The sequence below is a fragment of the Ceratotherium simum genome, chromosome 7 (assembly GCF_057802395.1).
Source record: "Ceratotherium simum simum isolate JZ-2026a chromosome 7, ASM5780239v1, whole genome shotgun sequence".
NCBI lineage: Eukaryota > Metazoa > Chordata > Mammalia > Perissodactyla > Rhinocerotidae > Ceratotherium > Ceratotherium simum.
Genome location: NC_141906.1, coordinates 73,028,188 through 73,047,785, shown reverse-complemented (window position 1 = coordinate 73,047,785; position 19,598 = coordinate 73,028,188). Strand labels below are relative to the sequence as shown.

Genomic DNA, 19,598 nt, shown 5'->3' with positions numbered 1-19,598 from the left:
TCAGAAAAAAAAAAAACACAGAAAACTTCATTTCTTTGTACTGTTATCCTCTCTAGCACAGCGCCAAGCACAGAGTATGTTTTCAGTAAATGTTTATTGAATAAAGGACTGCAGAATTGCAAAATAGCCTAGCCAAAGACAATCAAGGGCAAGAAACATAAATAAAATTAGAATGCCCAAAGGATCTCCTGGACAATGCCCAGCATTATAGAAAGGGGACACAGCTACCTATTTGCCCAGTCACAATTTCTCCTCACAAAAATGATGCAAAGAAATGCTATGGACGAGAGGAAAGAGAAGAGACTATTCTTAGTCCAAGTGTCATACAAAGGAAGGTTTCATGAGGAGTTAACATTGATTTTTTTTGTGTGTGTGAGGAAGATCAGCCCTGAGCTAACATCCATGCTAATCCTCCTCTTTTTGCTGAGGAAGACCGGCTCTGAGCTAACATCTATTGCCAATCCTCCTCCTTTTTTCCCGCCCCCCAAAACCCAGCAGATAGTTGTATGTCATAGTTGCGCATCCTTCTAGTTGCTGTATGTGGGACGCGGCCTCCGCATGGCCAGAGAAGCGGTGCGTCGGTGCGCGCCTGGGATCTGAACCCGGGCCGCCAGTAGCGGAGTGTGCACACTTAACCACTAAGCCACGGGCTGGCCCCAACATTGATTTTGGATTGGAAAGAATGAATAGGGATTCTTTTTGTGGCGAGATGGAAAAAAGGGAGTTTCTAAGTGGGAAAATGCAGTGGGCAAAGGCGTATGAGTACAAAGAAAGCACAACCTCTATTAAAGAAAGAGAAACAATGTAATCTGATTGCACCCAGGTATGTAAGGTGGACTAAATAGGAAACGAGATCGGGAAGATAATGCAGAGGTCATTTTGAGAACCCCAGACTGAATCTGGTCATCATTCAGAGGTGATGGGGAGCTATTAAAGGTTTTTGAGCTGGAAAAGAGCTAATGTGAGTTTTACATCAATATTAACTTAGCATTAACTTCCATTATTATGTAGAGTAGATTGGAGAGGACAGCAACATACAGCAGCCATGCACCTGGAAATATAAAACTGGAGCTCAAAAATATGTTGGGGCTAGAGATAAGGATACGAGAATTATCACAATAGTGGTGTTGGTTGAAATGAGGGGGCAAAATTAAATACTGAAAATGTTTTAAGTTATATTATTACTGTATTTTCCTTAATTTTCTTACTTGCTTCTCCCCCATTTTTTTCCCCACAAGACTATGAGGTCCTCAGGGTAGGAATTGTGTCTTATTCCTGCTTGTTTTCCAGTACCTGGCACAGTACCTGGCATGTGAGCTCCATAAATACTTGCTGAAGAAAAAAATATGCAGAGAAAGGAGAAAACACTTTTCTCAGAGAGGTGGTAAGGGCAAACTAGATGATACTGAAGAGTTTTGATATAATGGAGAGAGAACTGATGGACATTTTATTGGATGGCCTCAAATCTTTTCAGGAAAGCATTTGATGAGTTGCAGAGTATCATGTGATTGAGGATAGGGTTAAGGGCTTAAGCAGAGTGAAACAATTTGGAACAGCTGCAGCCAGAAATGTGCTCAGGAGACTCCCATATGCTTGCATGCCTTTTTTTAGAGCCATTCTGTGCATCTGGAATGCTCCCTCCAGCCCTCTTCTCCCTGCCTCTATCATCTTAGTCTACTCATCTGTCAAAGCCTAACTCAAATGCCACTAACTTTTCTGGGACATTTTCTCTGATACTATTTCAAGTTAATCATTCCTGTTTCTATGTTTATACTTCTCTCCTTGTTAATCCCATTAGATTATAAATTACTTGAAGACAAGAAAAGGGTCTTACCCATCTGAATAGCCTCCTCCTGACCCAATGGGAAGCAGTCATTCCATAAATGTTTGCTGACATTTAAATCAAATGAGTTTAAGATATGATTGTTAAGTGGCAGGGAGGACAAAACTGGAGTTATATAGCTTGAAGCCATGGTGGACTAGATTAGCATGGTTTTCATGACTAACAGGAGTGAGACAATGGACTAAGAGACGTGAGACAAAGAGTGAGATAACAGACTAAAAGAACCAGAGAAAGGTTCAAGAACAGAGGTTGTGGTGCAGGCTGATGAAAATTCAGTAAAAATTAAGATTTTTTTTTCCATTGGGGAAATCTAAACATTAGTCTCCCTACCCGGGAAAACAAAGATCTGAAGCTCACGTGTATTTTATGAAAGCAAAAGGCAGTTTCCTCTTACTAATCCGCAGGGAAGCCAAAAAAGAAGGAAAGCCAAACAATAAAGTCCTCAGTATCAGACTTGAATTTTAAGTATTAACTTCTACTATTTAACTCCTCCAATCCCTTCAGCTGGACTCTAAACTTTTTAAGAACAAAACAAATTGATTTTTTAGTTTCACTTTTTCTCCTTCATTTCCAGACTTTCTGGAAGAGCAGTTAATGAGCAGTGAAATGAATGTAGGTGGGAAAAGGAAGCAGGAGAGAGATAACTGTGGTATACAGAACAATGAACTAGATGGCTTTAGACAGATATGTTCAAATCCTGGTTCTGCTACCTGTCTGTGTAATGGGGATAATGACTACTTGGAAAAACTGTGTGAGAAACAAACGAGATGTAAAAGCAAGCACCTAGCACAAGGAGTGTAGTGTACTTTAAACAGATCACATGCAAGTGGTAGAAAATGCAAAAGTTAGAAAGGGTATGCGGGGGAAAGGTGAGTCTCCTCCCCATCCTTATCCTCTATTCTCTCAATTCTCCTCAGAGTTAACTCATGATACCATTATGTGCATTTATTGTGCGTTTCCTTCTTTCCTTGACTTAGCTGTGTGACCTTGAGCATGTAACTCAAACTTAAAATTCCTTACCTATAAAATGGAATGGTTCTGAGCATTTAATGAAATAATTACTACTTTATAATTAAAATGCTACAATTTCTAGAAGGAGAAGCAAGGCCTAGACAAACATATTGTACTTGTAACTTTATTTAGAACAGAGGTCTCTTAGACCCTTAGGATCAGCCCCAGGCTTGACTACTTTGTTCCATTAGTATTCCTTAACTCATCTTGACATCAGCAGGAGAGGAAGGCTGAGAGCCACACTGCTTGACCCTGCCTTGGTCTGTCCCATAGGTGATCACTTACTCCAGCCGTCATGTCTACAATAACTTTTCTGAGGAACACAAGGGCCGAGTGGCCTTTGCTTCCAATTTCCTGGCAGGAGATGCTTCCCTGCAGATTGAGCCTCTGAAGCCCAGTGATGAGGGCCGATACACCTGCAAAGTGAAGAATTCAGGGCGCTATGTGTGGAGCTACGTCATCTTAAAAGTCTTAGGTAAGATGGAATGCCATGGTAAATGCCTATATCTTATTAATAAGATCTCTGCAAGGGATAGCCAAATGCATCATGGTGGTACAAAACTTCCTGTTCAATACTTTGCATCACATATTCAGATGTCACCTAGTCCAGTTCCCTGGTAAGAAGTGTATATGTTCTGTATTTTAGCCATAATGAAAGAAGAAAAAATAATTACAATTTTCCATGGTAACCTATTACAAAATTTAAATATCCTCTAATATTTAAATGGTATCCTTGTATTTAACTTAAATCTCTCAGATATGATTCAAATCCATTTGTTTTTTGACAGCAAGAGCTACTAAGCTCTACTTAATTGCTTCCAAGTAAATGAACTTCTATCCCTGTTTCAGTATTAGTAAAACCACCTTCAACTTTCCTAAAATTTCCAATTAAAAAAGTGTCTGTTCTTTGGGAAGTGATGAGGGGGTTTCTGAGGCAGCCCCTGAAAATTACAACAGCACCACTGGAAGCAGCTGGAATTGGGTGTGTATGTGTGCAGGGGATGGAGGTGGGTGTGTTTCTGTGGGTGATGTAAAGCATGGCTAGGTAGCAAAAGGCTACTGAATCCCAACAAGTTGACCATAAGGGATGGCTGGAGAAACAATTTAACAGGACATAGTTCTTCCATGGAATTTAGTGTTTGGGATCTTTGAATATTTCTTTGTTTTTTTTTGCCAGTGAGACCATCAAAGCCCAAGTGTGAAATGGAAGGAGAGCTGACGGAAGGAAGTGACCTGACTTTGCAGTGTGAGTCATCCTCTGGCACAAAGCCCATTGTATATTACTGGCAGCGAATCCCAGAGAAGGAGGGAGAGGATGAACATCTGCCTCCCAAATCTAGGATTGGTAAGTCATCTTTCTACCAGTCTATTGAGACAAGAGGACAGTACTCTATCTATGAATTCTAAATTTGGTTTTGTCACCAACTCACCAGGTGACCTTGAATACACTGCTGAACTTCTTTGAACTCCCATTTTTCATGTGTCAACTGGGACAGAAAAATCTATCTTTTCTTTCCTCAAATGGCACTCAAAGGTGGTAAAAGAGATTAGGAAGAAATGTATTATATAAATCCATTGTTATCTAATTATCATGTTTGGTATCCCTTAAATGTTCACAATATTTTGTAATTTTTGAGGATACACTACAATTTAAAAGAATGTTCACCTTTCTTCCCACATTCCAAAAAGGGATCTATTCTATCATCTCATCCTTACCAAATTTTATGAGAGAATCTTAAGTCAATGATGCAATAAAGTAAACAATATAGACCATGTCACTAAGAGGACTACAGTCATTCTTTCTGCTTGTGTAGACTACAACAACCCTGGACGCGTTCTGCTGCAGAATCTCACTATGTCCTCCTCTGGACTCTACCAGTGCACAGCAGGCAATGAGGCTGGGAAGGAAAGCTGTGTGGTGCGAGTGACCGTACAGTGTAAGTACCCAAAAGGTTTGTTTTGTTTTTGCATTGTGGTTCAGTGTAAAACATTTTTAATCACGAGTTAGTGCAAGGTCAAGGTCAAAATCTTTATTTCCAGAAGGACATGACTATCACTAAAATAAATTCAGTAGTTGCAAGGACCATTCAACAGTTGTAGCTAACTCTATATTTACATATATGTGTGAATCTACCAGTCCCCTAAAGAAATTTATTACATCCAGGAAGGGACCAAATGGAGATTTCCTTTATAAATGTAAATTTCCCTTACAAAAGGGTTACTTCCACTGTTTTCAGAACTACTTCTGTGTCTGTTTTTCAAAAATACTCAGCTTAGTGGTATATATACACAATGGAATACTACTCAGCCATAAGAAACGACGAAATCCAGCCATTTGTGACAACATGGATGGACATTGAGGGTATAATGCAAAGTGAAATAAGTCAGAGGGAGAAGGTCAAATACCGTATGATTTCCTTCATTAAGTAGTAGATAATAACAACAATAAACAAACACATAGGGACAGAGATTGGATTGGTGGTTACCAGAGGGGAAGGGGGGAGGGAGGAGGGTGAAAGGGATAATTCGGTACATGTGTGTGGTGATGGGTTGTAATTAGTATTTTGGTGGTGAACATGATGTAGTCCATGCAGAAATAGAAGTACAATGATGTACACCTGAAATTTTTACAATGTTATAAACCAATGTTACTGCAATAAACAAAAAATTAAAAAAAAAAAAAAAAAAAAAAAATACTCAGCTTAAAATAATCCTAATAGCAAAGAGGCATATTTTGAGGTGGCATATTCTGTTACTTTTCAAAATCAAGATGGATAATCATATACCAAGAGAGGGTAAACAGAGAACTCAGGAAGCTAGATATAAACACCTGGAAAAATACTCATCCTGTCCAGGGCTTATGTTTTTTAAGTTCATGTATTTCCTAGCTTATGTTTGGTTTTACTTCTGCTTTTGTTTCTGAGAAAATAGATGTACAAAGTATCGGCATGGTTGCAGGAGCAGTAACAGGCATGGTGGCTGGGGCCCTGCTGATTTTCCTCTTGGTGTGGCTGCTAATCCGAAAGAAAGACAAAGAAAGATATGAGGAAGAAGACAGACCTAATGAAATTCGGTAAAAACCTCCCTCCAAAATCCCCTCTTCTACTAGGCTTCCTTTCTAGGGCCAGCTCCATAATGACCAGCCAACATAAATGTCCTGTTTCCTCTTAACCATCAATCTGTTAAAAGGATTATTCTGGGGCCAGCCCGGTGGCATAGTGGTTAAGTTTGTGTGCTCTGCTTCGGCAGCCCAGGGTTTGCAGGTTTGGATCCCAGGTGTGGGACCTATGCACTGCTCATCAAGCCATGCTGTGGCGGCGTCCCACATACAAAAGAGAGGAAGAGGGGCACAGATGTTAGCTCAGGGCTAATCTTCCTCAGCAAAAAGAGGAAGATTGACAATGGATACCAAAAAAAAAAAGAGAAAAAAAGGATTATTCTGGTAGGTAAGGAGTTCCAGCCTAGGGACAGAAGGTCTGGTTTACCTTGATTTCATTGTGAAACTGTCTATCCTCACAGAGACTTAAAAGATCAACTTTACAGTACTTCTGATTCACTTGCGCTTATAAAGTACATACAATAAAGACTGGGCATAGCCTATGGGCCACAAAAGGGTTTCCGTAGACAAACCCCAAATCAAGGAGAGTGCTGTCTAGACCATCTCAATGGTGAGTTGGTATTCTCCCAGAGTAACAGGGTTGTCCTCTGGGCTAAGAAAACATACATGGCCTAAGCCAACCATTAAGTCTCAAGAAATGGGAAAGTCCCTATTTCCCTAAATGGCTGCCTTCCAATAGTATTATCTGAGGTTTTACAGCTTGAGGAATTTATTAGGAAACCTCAGAAGGAAGCAGCCATAGTGGAAGCAATACAGTCCTGCCAGTATTAAAATTTATCTTTGCTATTTTTTCTCCTCAGAGAAGATGCCGAAGCCCCGAAAGCTCGCCTCGTGAAGCCTAGTTCCTCTTCCTCAGGCTCTCGGAGCTCACGCTCCGGTTCTTCTTCCACTCGCTCCACAGCAAATAGTGCCTCACGCAGCCAGCGGACATTGTCAACTGAAGCAGCACCCCAGCCAGGGCTGGCCACCCATGCATACAGCCTAGTGAGGCCAGAGGTGAGAGGTTTGGAACCAAAGAAAGTCCACCATGCTACTCTGACCAAAGCAGAAACCACACCCAGCATGATTCCCAACCAGAGCAGAGCCTTCCAAACTGTCTGAATTAGAGTGGACTTGACTCTCATGCTTTCCTAGGAGTCAGGATCTTAGGACTCTTCTAGTGATTGAAGCGCAGTCACCAGGCACACAACCCCCTCAAACCAGATGAGAGGTCATTTAAGTAGCAGTGAGCATTGCATGGAACAGATTCAAATGAGCACTTTCCTTATATGACACGAAACAAGGAAAAGGATGTAAGCCGATCATCTCCAAAAAGGTATCACATCATGCCTTTAGAGTAGAGTGGGGGAAAGCAGAAGTCCAAATCTGTGCATTTGTTGACCAAGACCTGTGGTGAGAAAGGCCGGGGAAAGGGGAAGTGAACATACTTAAAACTTCTCACCTGAGATGTTTTGTATCAATACTTCGATTCACCATTGTCAAGAACAAATAAGGTGTTGTTCATAAATTTTCTATGCATTTCTGCAAACCTACTGGATTACTGTGATTATTCAGAGTCAAGGAGAACCCACAGCCTCATATTACACCTATCTGCACCACGTACTGGGCTTACCGCTTCTGAGAAACTCCCAAAAGGAGACATATCTCTTCTATTCTGACTTGACTTCATTTACCATAAGGTTTGAATATTAATTTCAACAGAAGTTGAAATACTGGGAGATGGAGAAGAATGATTTTCTCCCACTCTATCCACTACTAATCTTCCTACTTACACTGAACCATAAAAGAACTAAAAAAGGAATCCAAAATGTGTGACAAGGGACTGTGAAAAACTTTCCATCTTAATGATGTTCAGAGGTTCACTAACAAATATCAGAAATATATACTGGAATAATTGTGGATTTTCCCTCAAATCAGATGTCTCTAAGGACTTTCCTGCTGGGTATCTCTGGAGCAAGAAAACATTCACTACATGTCATTTAACAATGTCCTTAGAAAGAAGTCTTCTAGAGGAAAAGAGATCTTTTAAAGATGCTGAAAGATCATCTGACATACCATTATATTCTCTTCTTTCTGAGAACATATGAAATCAGAATTTCAAGACTGACTAGACTAAAAGGGGAGATTAGATCAGTTTTCTCTTAATATGTCAATGAGTGGTATAAGGAAGTTTAGTATTGCACAAATTTGGAGCTTCCCCCATTTTTTTCATCGTAGAAGGATGTAAACCCGGCACTTTTGATGATTCTAGGCCTTAAATTATCAAAAAGATCAGGACTGCCAACGTTTCCTAATGGCATCATATGTCATAATCATACCCACCTGAGAGGGTGAGGCATGGAGAAATTTGGTATTTTCCCAGCTTAGCCTCTAAGGCAGCCTAGCTCTGGGCTGGAAGGAAAGGGAATTAACACTTAGGGAAGAGATGGTGAGGATAACTAGTGGGTGGCTGAAGAGGGCTGGGTTAATGCCTGCTAGCATTTTAATTATCTGCACCTTGGAAAGAATCAGCAGAAATGATTCACCAGGATAGCTCTCGGAAGAGGTGATTCACGGGAGAAGAAAGGTGTCTGAGAAATAAAAAGAAAATAGCAGCCTCCAATAACTTGCCTTCTTAATAGTTTTGACTACTGTGCTAGTCAAATGCATCCTATGGCAAGAATGCTAAACCTGAAATAACCCTTCAAGGACCCTAGTGCAAATGTCAACAGACCACCACTGGGAGAGCAAAATACTTATTATTATTAAAGGGGCAGCAGGCTATAGGAAAGAAAAAGTAATGCTGAATATGATGATGAAAGCATTGTTTCTAAAATAGAAATCAGATGCTTAAAGGGAAATGGCTGATCTGGGATTTTGCCCCATTTCTCTAGTTTTCCATTTCTACATTTAATTCTCACAATACTGCCCTCAATAGTGCAAATGCATTTCCTTCTAAAAGTCCTTTAAGAAACAGAGATTTATCCTTGGGTGAAAGTTTTCATCTGAGTTTTGTCTTCCTCTAAAAAAAAAGGTGGAAAATAAGCAACATTAAGGAAGTAATGTTAGTTCAATTTAAGAGAGCTGGCATATTTGGAATGCTTCTTATACTAACTGCCTCATCATACGATATAAAACCCCTTACTCACTCTAGTTTTTTATTCCTCTGATAGTGTGGTATCCAGGCAACGTATCACTTCTATGTAATTCTGAGAATTCTCATTCCTAGAGTACCTGAGCCAAACAAGTACACTATGGAGGCTGCAGCTGTCCCGTCACTAGCAATTTGCTCTTACCATTCTTTACTACCATTGAATCTAAGCTTTCCTGCCTATGCTTTGCAAGCAGGAAACAGTTCACTTTGCATGAAAAGGAGGTTTAGATATTTAAACATGTTAGTTATTAGAAAACTAAAATACCAGTTGAATATCCAGATTATTTAGAAATCTATTCACATTGGAAATCTACAAAAAAGTCACAAAACAGATTACTACCTAAAATCTGAGAAATTCTAGGAATTGAAGATCTGAGGTGCTAAAGTCTTAGCAATGAGAGCGCACTTCTCTTTGAGTCAGGCTTTCGGGTTCAGATATGACAGGTTCAGGGCTCAAGATAAAGTTTGAGCCACCAATGGTTTCAAATCATATTCCATTAACTTGCAAATCAAATAAGTTTGATTCTTTAATATGAAACAAACAAAAGGGATAAGATAACTAAATGATGGAAGAAAAAATGTTTATAGGAAGAAAATACAGATGGAATGATGTGGATGTTTAGAGAATAACCATTTCAATAAAATATATAAACCAAACTTAAAATTGTAAAATAATGAAGTTGATGCCTTTCTTGTTACACTGTATAAAAATAATTTCAGAATTGCTGTTGCAAAAAGACCTAATTTTGCTTCATTTCTGGTGTTAAGCTGTTTATATTTCAATTTTAACTTCTAAGTTGCCTTGTAATTGGGACTGTTTGATCACAAAAACCAAATATTTATTAAAGATGCATCTGTATCAGCAATTAAAAAATAAGTAAAGGTGATACTGTAGGAGAGGCTGAAGCTCATATAACCTGCACCGGACATTGGTTTATTAGCTTGCTGCCAAGTGAAGAACACAACTCAGACTGAGTATAATCTATTATTTATTGATTTCAGTCACAAATATACCAAGTACTTTTTTCTCACAAGGCAAGATGCTAAGTAGCATTGGAGATAGCAAATGATGATCTAGTTCATGATAGAGTTCCTGCCCTTAAGGACTTGATCAAAATAACAATATTGACTAAGCAAGTATTGCATGCCAAGATGAAGTAGCAACAGAAAAGTAAACACTAAGAGATGCAAATAAATCCCAAATAAACACTTCACAGAATTAAATGGGGTAATTTATGCAAAGTACTTAAGTACTTAGGACAGTGCTTGGCATGTGACAAGCACTAAAAAATGTTACTCATGACCCTATTCCCCAGAAACTCTAAGCCTCAGACTCCTCCACTGCAGTCCCATGCACCCAGACTTTAATTTTTCATCCTGAATGTGTTTGAAACCCTGTTCATTTAAAGAGGTGGAGACAGGATATTCATCCCATTCTGAACTTCAAACATATAAACTCTGACTCATTCTATTTAATAAGAGCACAGTCTGAGTCCTAGAACACACTTTGAGAGTGAACAGAAACAGAAGTTGCCTGTTCTTTCTTTAATCACTATTAGGTGGGATACCCCAAACCTGTGGATTGGGGCCCCAGTTCTATTTTCCACTGGTTCAATGGTTAAAATGTTGTAGGTAGTTCAAAGGTTAGTTACAAAAGCTGCAAAATGTAGGGTGATTGTATTTGATAAGTTGAATGGGAAAAGATTTTCCAGATACGAAGGAAAATTGAAAGGAGCCTCCCACAGTACACTTTTCTCTTCCTGAAGTTGAAGTTACATGTTTCTAGAAAGGAAATTACACTATAGTGTAACTAATAAAAAAGACCAAAAAATCTGGAATCAAAAGAGCTAGGTTCGACTGCAGTTCAGCCAGCTGTTTATCTTCCCACAAATTACGTCTCCGAACCTCATTTTTCCCCTAACCCAGAGATGAACGAGGTATATCTCAGAGAATTGTTCTGATGGTTAAATGAGATAACACATGAAAGCACTATACGTCGTAAAGGTATCAGATAAAATTAACCTCTTGGGAGGTGGGGAGAAGTATATAGCCCCATGGACTCAAGCCAACATTTCCCACCAAAACGCAAATATAGAAAGAAAATTCTTTATGTTTGAATCTCTCTCCAGGCTCTACTGGCTTTGACAAGGAAAAGGTGTCCTCACTTTTCTGACAGGCTTTTCCGCAGTCTGGAGACGTTTCTAATTCCAGCCACCCCACTAAAAGTTGTTAGGTATTCTCAAAGCACCTTTTCACCTATCTGTGCCCACTTATCTATTAAATACGAATATTAGCTGCCCTGCCTGTTTGAAAGAACGCATTCAAGGTACTGAGAAAGGCTCTTAGAATGACAAGGCGCCAAATACCTGCCACCATGCAATTTAAAATTCTAGGTACCACTCTTTTGTGCAGTTGTTCAGTAACGTTTTCAAAGCGTCTCTGCATGGGGTCTCGTTTAGTTCTTGATAATAAGTCAAGACAGGAAAGATACGACCTCATGTTACTGAAAATAAAGGAGACTCAGGAAGTGTGAATCAAGGACACGGGCTACCGGAACCGAGGTTTCTAACGCCCGGTCCACGTACAAAGGAAAAGCCCGCTCCCGTTTTCCCTTTTACAAATAAGTGAGAGGCGCGGGGAGGACGGGTGGGCCAAGAAGCCGAATCTGTTGTCGGCGGGCGGGTGCCTCCCGGGCTCAGGGAGGCGAGTGTGGCCATTTATTTCGCTGAGGGTCCAGACACAACATCAGGCCCTGGGGGTTGAGAGGTCGGACCCTCAAACCTCCGCGTCGGGGGCTGCCGGCCTCCAGCTGCCACAGGGAACTGAGGGTTCCGGGGATCTGCCCGGCTAACGTGTCTCACCCAGCGGCGGCCGGGCGCCCCCGGGCAAGTTCCCCTAGCTAGCAGCGCCCTGGGGTCGGAACTTTTCGCCCCAGCCCCTCGGTGCCACCCCTCACCCAAAGTCAGGCTAACTACGAAATGAGGGCACGTGGACCCTGGCAGGGCCTAGAGGCCTGTCTACAATGCCGGGTGGCAGTTGGGGGGAGGAGAATGAGGACCCGGGTGGGGGAGGGGCGCAACAACCTTCGAGGCCATTTTGTCCTCGCTCCACTTCCGTCTTCTCTCCCGGGCTGCCGGCTCCGGACCCCGCCCTTCAGGCTCTGCGCTCTTCCTCCCCCGGTTCCCCACCGAGCCAGAGCGTGACTAGAGCTGCTGTCATTGGCCGGTTACAAGTTCGCCCGCCCCTCTTCCTCCACCTCCTTCCGTCCCCTCCCGCCTGCGCGCTCTGGGCGGCGCATGCGCAGAGGCGGAAGCTCCCGACCCCCGCCGGGGGTGACTGAGGACTCCCGCGCGCGGGCTCTCTCGGCCCCACCCTCCCTTTCCCGAGAGCTGTTCGGAGAGCGGGGGCGAGAATGAAAGTTCCAGAACGCTGCGGTGAGTGCGTCATCGCGAGGCGGGGCGGGATGGGGCGGGAGGGGGCGAGGCCGGAGGGGTAGAGCCGGTTAGTCATTGGGGCTTGGAGAGGTAGCCGCACGCCCATTGGCTGAGGAAGCCATGACGGGCAGCCGGCAGGGGCGGGCCCTTTCTGGAAGGTTCTGAGGCAGTGTATAAGAGACCGGGTGGCGGGCGAAATCCGGTCTCATTGAACTGGGCGGTAGCTTTCTAGATTGCTGATTTCTTCGTAACTTGAGCTGAGCCTACGCTGAAGGTAAGGCCTGTACTCTTGTAAGACGTGTTGGTGTGTCAGAGAAGCGTGCAGCCCGGGCCCGGGAGCGCGGACTTGCTGTGGCCTGGAGGTTCCTGAGCGTTGCATGTGGGCAGCGTGCAGGGAGCCTTCTGCCTGGATGTGAGCTCTATTCCAGGCGGGCGGCGGCGGCGGCCCTGGGCTGCAGTCGGGGCGGAAGGGCAGGGCGTGGAGGGCAGGCAGGGCGGCGCCCGCGGGAGGGTGAGGGGCCGCGTCCTCTGTCGGGGCCCGGGAAGTGAAGCTAGCGCCTTGGAGCTGTCCGTTTCTGGGCTCGCTGTTTAGGCTGGCCTTTCTTAAAGAAGGAAACCATTATTGGCACGCGCCCAGGTTGGGGGAGGGGGCTTCCGAGCGCTTCGAGGCAGGCGTCTCGTTGCTCCTGGAGCGCAGGGTGTGGGGGAGTGGGAGGGATAAGGTTCGGGTCCGAGCTCGATACCACGTGCTCCGGAATGTCGCAGACCTCCGGGCAGGTGCGTGCTTCAGCCAGGGGCGGGCTCGGCTGCGGCTGGCACGGCAACTTCGCTGCAGCATTGCTTATTCTGACCCTGCCGCGTGGTTATCTCAGACAATGGCGGTGTTTTTGGGGGAACTGCCAAATACAATTTCCTTTGCCGCAGTCGTACCTGATGTCTTGGGCTAAACGTTTCTAGTGCTTAAAATCGGTTTTTCAAACCCATGGGATTCTTTTTATTTCAGCAACCATGTCTAAGGGACCTGCAGTTGGCATTGATCTTGGCACCACCTACTCTTGTGTGGGTGTTTTCCAGCACGGAAAAGTGGAAATAATAGCCAATGATCAAGGAAACCGAACCACCCCAAGCTATGTCGCCTTTACTGACACCGAACGATTGATCGGTGACGCTGCAAAGAACCAAGTTGCAATGAACCCCACCAACACAGTTTTTGGTAAGCCTCTAACTTTAAATAATACAGCTTACATTTAAGGAGTTTAGGCAGCGTGTAACTTGAGAAACTTGGAGAAGTTTGTCAAAGATGAGGCAGCCATGAAAGCCCTGCGAACAGGAAAAGCTATTTTTAAAGAGCTCTGATTTTCTTGGAATTGTTTGGGCTAAAAAGTCTGAGGTGTCTTCCTATCAGGGAGAAAATTCGGATGAGCTTTTGGCTCTACAAGAATTGAATCCATTTACTGCTGTGGACTTTGGGTGGGCATGTGGTTTTTGTTCTTGAGTAATCTTGGGTGAGAATCCTTCCGGGAAGGGTGTAGTATATAATGCAACTCAAAGTAAGACATTGCGTTTGATAATCTCTTACAGATGCCAAACGCCTGATTGGACGCAGATTTGATGATGCTGTTGTCCAATCTGATATGAAGCATTGGCCGTTTGTGGTGGTGAATGATGCAGGCAGGCCCAAAGTCCAAGTAGAATACAAGGGAGAGACAAAAAGCTTCTATCCAGAGGAGGTGTCTTCTATGGTTTTGACAAAGATGAAGGAAATCGCAGAAGCTTACCTTGGGAAGGTGAGTAGTACATAGTATCCCAGAGAGAAGACATAGCTGGAGATTGAAACATTAGGCACCAGGTTCCCTGAGGAATAAGGTGGGGTTTTGAATGACCAAGAATACATAGTAAGCGGCTGTCAAATTGGTTGAGGATACCATTACTGTAATTTGCTGCTGTACGTTGAGTGCATGCCCAAGTAGACAGTGGTCGTGGGACTGCTGACATTTTTTATGAACAGAATGTAGGAGTTGGACTTTAAGCTTTTTTCTGCTTTGTATTTCCAGACTGTTACCAATGCTGTTGTCACAGTACCTGCGTACTTTAATGACTCTCAGCGTCAGGCTACCAAAGATGCTGGAACTATTGCTGGTCTCAATGTGCTTAGAATCATCAATGAGCCAACTGCTGCTGCTATTGCTTATGGCTTAGACAAAAAGGTATGTACCATCTGTGATGCACATCTATTTTAAGATGGTTTTTGAGCCATCAGAAATTCAGATAACGAGTAATTTGTATTTGAATTGCAGGTTGGAGCTGAAAGAAACGTGCTGATCTTTGACTTAGGAGGTGGCACTTTTGATGTGTCAATTCTCACTATTGAAGATGGAATCTTCGAGGTTAAATCTACAGCTGGAGACACCCACTTGGGTGGAGAAGACTTTGATAACCGGATGGTCAACCATTTTATTGCAGAGTTCAAGCGCAAGCATAAGAAGGACATCAGTGAGAACAAGAGGGCTGTCCGTCGCCTGCGCACTGCTTGTGAACGTGCTAAGCGTACTCTTTCTTCCAGCACCCAGGCCAGTATTGAGATTGATTCACTCTATGAAGGAATCGACTTCTATACCTCTATTACCCGTGCCCGATTTGAAGAATTGAATGCTGACCTATTCCGTGGCACCCTGGACCCTGTAGAGAAAGCTCTTCGGGATGCCAAGCTAGACAAGTCCCAGATCCATGATATTGTCCTGGTGGGTGGTTCTACCCGTATCCCCAAGATTCAGAAGCTTCTACAGGATTTTTTCAACGGAAAAGAACTGAATAAGAGCATCAACCCTGATGAGGCTGTTGCTTATGGTGCAGGTAATTTACTGTTCTAGTTAAACAGGTCAAATGGGTAGTCTCTTAGGAGGCGCAAGCTAATTGACTCGCTGTGATGAGTGATCCTTAAACATTCGTAGTTTCCACCAAAAGTTTAGCTAATGATGGCCCAACTTCCTTGGATGTCTGAGCGACTGAGATTTGTTAATGGGATATAATGAGTTGCACTGCATTTTTCAAAACTTAACTCCCTTTTAATCTAGCTGTCCAGGCAGCCATCCTGTCTGGAGACAAATCGGAGAATGTTCAAGATTTGCTGCTGTTGGATGTCACCCCTCTTTCCCTTGGAATTGAAACTGCTGGTGGAGTCATGACTGTCCTCATAAAGCGCAATACTACCATTCCTACCAAGCAGACACAGACCTTCACTACCTACTCTGACAACCAGCCTGGTGTGCTCATTCAGGTATGTTTCTGTACCGTCTTGGGCTGGCTCACTGAGGTCCTGTAGGGGAAGACTTGTTCCGCTGTGATGATGGATTCCAGAACCATTCGTAGTTTCCACCAGAAGTTTTGTGTTGGCCAATTCCTTCCTTGGATGTCTGAGCGATCAGTCTTCCCTAATTTAAACGAATGTAAAACTAATACAGTAACCTTTGTAATTTAGTAATTTCTGTTTTCTTCCAAGGTTTATGAAGGTGAGCGTGCCATGACCAAGGATAACAACCTGCTGGGCAAGTTTGAACTCACAGGCATACCTCCTGCCCCCCGTGGTGTTCCCCAGATTGAAGTCACTTTTGATATTGATGCCAATGGCATCCTCAATGTCTCTGCTGTGGATAAGAGTACAGGAAAAGAGAACAAGATTACCATCACTAATGACAAGGGTAAGTTTGGGCACAATTTTGAGTGGCACTGCCATCTGGTCTTAAACAGAGTTTTGGGTGATAGTTGTTGGCCAAGTGTTATACTACCTGAAAGCATTTAACCGAAAGCTCCCTAATCACTCTTAATTGCTAATGGAGTTGCAGGGTTGTAGGTCATAGACATGATGGATAACTGAATGTTCAGTCTTGAAGCCATGCCTAAAACATTTTAACTTCACAGGTCGTTTGAGCAAGGAAGACATTGAGCGCATGGTCCAGGAAGCTGAGAAGTACAAAGCTGAAGATGAAAAGCAGCGGGACAAGGTATCTTCCAAGAATTCACTTGAGTCCTATGCGTTCAACATGAAAGCAACTGTTGAAGATGAAAAACTTCAAGGCAAAATCAATGATGAGGACAAACAGAAGATTCTGGACAAGTGTAATGAAATCATCAACTGGCTTGACAAGAACCAGGTTTGTAATTTCTACTAAATTGAGGGTGAAGTGGGTATAAGGTTTAAGCACAAGTTTTAGATGGGTTTCCAAATTTATAGGGTCACAGTGATGAATGGTCCAAACATTCGCAGTTTCCACCAGAATTCCATATGTTGGCAGTTAGCTTCCTTGGATGTCTGAGTGACCCAATATTTCACATATAGCCAATATAGTTATTTGGTGACAGTAGGTTGCTTCTGTGTCTAGTGTCTTCACGTGAACCAGATTATATCAGGCTTAAGGACTAATATAATTTGTTTCTCTTCTCAGACTGCAGAGAAGGAAGAATTTGAACATCAGCAGAAAGAGCTGGAGAAAGTCTGCAACCCCATCATTACCAAGCTGTACCAGAGTGCAGGAGGCATGCCAGGAGGAATGCCTGGGGGTTTCCCTGGTGGTGGAGCTCCTCCATCTGGTGGTGCCTCCTCTGGACCCACCATTGAAGAGGTTGATTAAGCCAACCAGAGCATAGATTTAGCATTCTTCCACACAAAACAATTGAAGGACCCAAATTTGTAGCAAATTCCATGGCAGTTTTAAAGTTGAACTGCTATAGTAAATAACTGGGCATTCTTGATACTTGAATATGGAATATATGCACAGGGAACGAAAAATAACATTGCACTTTATAAGCACTGTATTGTAGGTGGAAAATGCAATGTCTTAAATAAAACTATTTAAAATTGGCACCATATAGTTGTCTGATTCCATATTTGCTAGGGCACCAGGCAGCATTTGGTTTTGGGGTTGGATTTCTCTGGCCTAAGTGTTACAATTCACACAACAGTATCTGGGTTATCAAAGATTGTTCAACTTAAGCAAACGCCTAAGGAAGATTTTGACTTAGGGTAAAACGTGAGGAGAACTTGTAATTTGGGCCTTTTGTCATCCGCTAGGTTCATAGCTATTATATAACATGTAGTGCAAACTTGAAAGTTTGAATTGCAGATACTAGTAATTGTGCTTTCCAGTTTTGGATAGGTGGTTGATGGGAAAGGAATGTTGGGAAAATTGGAGGAGAGAGTCTTAAATGTTTGGGTAGTCTATCTGTTTCACTCAACAAATTCTGAAGTTAACCTTTTGAGGGCTCAAAGTCTTGAGGAAAAAATTTGGACAAGAACTCAATTGAAGTGGAGTGTAGAGGTGACTGTTAAGGTGTGTCCTTGCTGAAGCTCTCTGTTCTCCATGGCAAAGTTTTACTGTTTTTTTTCTCAGCTTGAGTCAAAGGGCTGGTGGTAACTTGCGGAGCTGGCTGTAAAGTTGACATGGTAAGAGTCCTTTCTTCACCTTAGAATGAAAACTTCAAAAAAAGGAAAGACATTGGGCATTGAATTCTGCTTTCATCTGACTTAATCACCTCCAACCTAATCTTCAAGTGAGAGGGTAGAAAGAAGCTGAATTTGAAAATAGTTCTTTTTACCAAATCTGTTTATGCTGGATTGTCAGGTCAGTCTGCCTTAAGAGCAAAGGTCTTGATTGGCTTCAGTGCTTCTTTGTTCACTGGGTTATCAATGTGTTAGAAAAGAACTTGAGTTCAGAATCAAGTCTTACATAGGAAATGGTGTTGGGCTGTATGCCAAAGGTACTCCACCTTGGAATCTGAATCCTGTAAAATCACTGGTGAGTCAGCGCTGATGGGCCTCTTTCCTCAAGGTTGAAGCAGGGAAATGGGTTGCAGCTGATTGCTAAGTTTATTCACAGTGCTTGGCAGTCTGCCACCTGGTGGTCAATTTAGAAGAATCGCTGAATCCTGACATGGTGAGATGTCTTAAAATTGATACTCATAGCAAAGTGGCCCAAGCTTAACCTCGTGAGCCCTCCTTTCTCTGTCTTCATGGAACTGTTCATTCTTGTGTGACTCAGCTGGTATTACATAGTATAAGAACCTGCCCCAAGGACTACACAGTTCTTATTGCATTACCGTAGTTTGGTTTAGTGAGTATAGCAGAGAGGCTGTCACTAACAAAACAGGTAAACTTAATTCTCCTTTAAAAGGTTAATACAGTATTACATTGACTAAATTTAGTGTCTTAAGTGTGTATCAGTATTGTAATGTTTGGAGTCTCCAGGGGCTTATACCACTATACTTGTTTTTTATGTGTTGTTTTCCCATATTTTCTCCAAGGGTCACAAGTAAAATTTGAGAACAATGCATGATCCTTGGGGAATGCCCAGGTGTGAGTGTATAATTAGCATGTTTTTTTTCCACCTTTATTTTTGGTAACTAAGAATCTGATGTGGGTTTTAATTTTTGTTACTGTGTCCTTTATGAACTGGAGCAAACAGTTTGATGTTTTTGAGACCACTAACAGTTGAAAAGGAATGTGTTATCTCTGAAGTCATGTGAGATCTTGGTAAGAAAACGGGGCTGGGGTGGGGGTCAAATGTGATAGTGAAAAAACAGCGCAAGACCTAGCCCCATCGAAGGTTATCAGTGGTAACTATTCCAAATTATTGAACTTCAGATTAATGATGTATAAATTTTATCAGTGAAAAATTTGGAGAGAAAATTGGAAATGTATCCCTTACACAGATAGGAGAAGCAATACATTGCTAGGCCTGTGTAATAAAAAATAATTGGGGTTTGGGAGGAGGGTGGGAATTAACTATTTGCTAGGTTTTCTCAAAGTTAATCTGAATAAGAATGTGCAGATGAGGGCAATGAGGTTCAGAGAGGTTAACTTCAAGTTGCACAGTGGATTCGGATTCTGGTAGACTACTCTAAAACCTGTATTTTTGCCCCTATGTCACAGTGTTGTGATTTACAAAGCGTCAGCTCATCTCAATACAGAGCATCTAGGATTCAATGCTTACTGGAATTTTTTTTTTAATTAAAGGAGTTTTGTAATTTTGCTCAAAACACAGGCAATTATGTACTTAATAACTT

At 42.5% G+C, this 19,598-nt stretch overlaps 2 protein-coding genes and 2 non-coding genes across 4 annotated transcripts in view; all 4 read left to right on the top strand.

Annotated features, from left to right (window-relative positions):
- The window catches only part of CLMP (CXADR like cell adhesion molecule), an 84,579-nt gene extending 77,079 nt beyond the window's left edge, over positions 1 to 7,500 (top strand). The window contains exons 3-7 of the mRNA XM_014785002.2: positions 3,128 to 3,329; positions 4,032 to 4,199; positions 4,669 to 4,791; positions 5,786 to 5,927; positions 6,773 to 7,500. Coding sequence (XP_014640488.1) covers positions 3,128 to 3,329; positions 4,032 to 4,199; positions 4,669 to 4,791; positions 5,786 to 5,927; positions 6,773 to 7,073 — 936 coding nt within the window. The 3' untranslated portion in view covers positions 7,074 to 7,500. The remainder of the gene's footprint in view (positions 1 to 3,127; positions 3,330 to 4,031; positions 4,200 to 4,668; positions 4,792 to 5,785; positions 5,928 to 6,772) is intronic.
- A 5,199-nt stretch (positions 7,501 to 12,699) lies between these two features.
- On the top strand, positions 12,700 to 17,405 carry HSPA8 (heat shock protein family A (Hsp70) member 8). The gene is made up of 9 exons (XM_014785000.2): positions 12,700 to 12,813; positions 13,543 to 13,752; positions 14,121 to 14,326; positions 14,594 to 14,746; positions 14,837 to 15,392; positions 15,614 to 15,816; positions 16,039 to 16,237; positions 16,458 to 16,690; positions 16,982 to 17,405. The coding sequence occupies exons 2-9, from the start codon at positions 13,548 to 13,550 to the stop codon at positions 17,165 to 17,167; spliced, it is 1,941 nt and encodes a 646-aa protein (XP_014640486.1). The 5' UTR covers positions 12,700 to 12,813; positions 13,543 to 13,547; the 3' UTR covers positions 17,168 to 17,405.
- LOC147916710 (small nucleolar RNA SNORD14) lies at positions 15,458 to 15,544 on the top strand. Its single transcript, XR_015552857.1, has one exon. It is a non-coding gene; the product is annotated as a small nucleolar RNA SNORD14 (small nucleolar RNA).
- Positions 15,875 to 15,960, top strand: LOC147916709 (small nucleolar RNA SNORD14). The gene has a single exon (XR_015552848.1). It is a non-coding gene; the product is annotated as a small nucleolar RNA SNORD14 (small nucleolar RNA).
- Positions 17,406 to 19,598: the final 2,193 nt, after the last annotated feature.

What these genes read in the sequence shown, in the direction of transcription:
- HSPA8 (XM_014785000.2), top strand. Translation starts at nt 13,548, where the DNA reads ATGTCTAAGGGACCTGCAGTTGGCATTGATCTTGGCACCACCTACTCT. An exon ending in CAGAAGCTTACCTTGGGAAG is followed by an intron (nt 14,327 to 14,593) that starts GTGAGTAGTACA and finishes TTGTATTTCCAG; the next exon opens with ACTGTTACCAATGCTGTTGT. An exon ending in ACTGGCTTGACAAGAACCAG is followed by an intron (nt 16,691 to 16,981) that starts GTTTGTAATTTC and finishes TTCTCTTCTCAG; the next exon opens with ACTGCAGAGAAGGAAGAATT.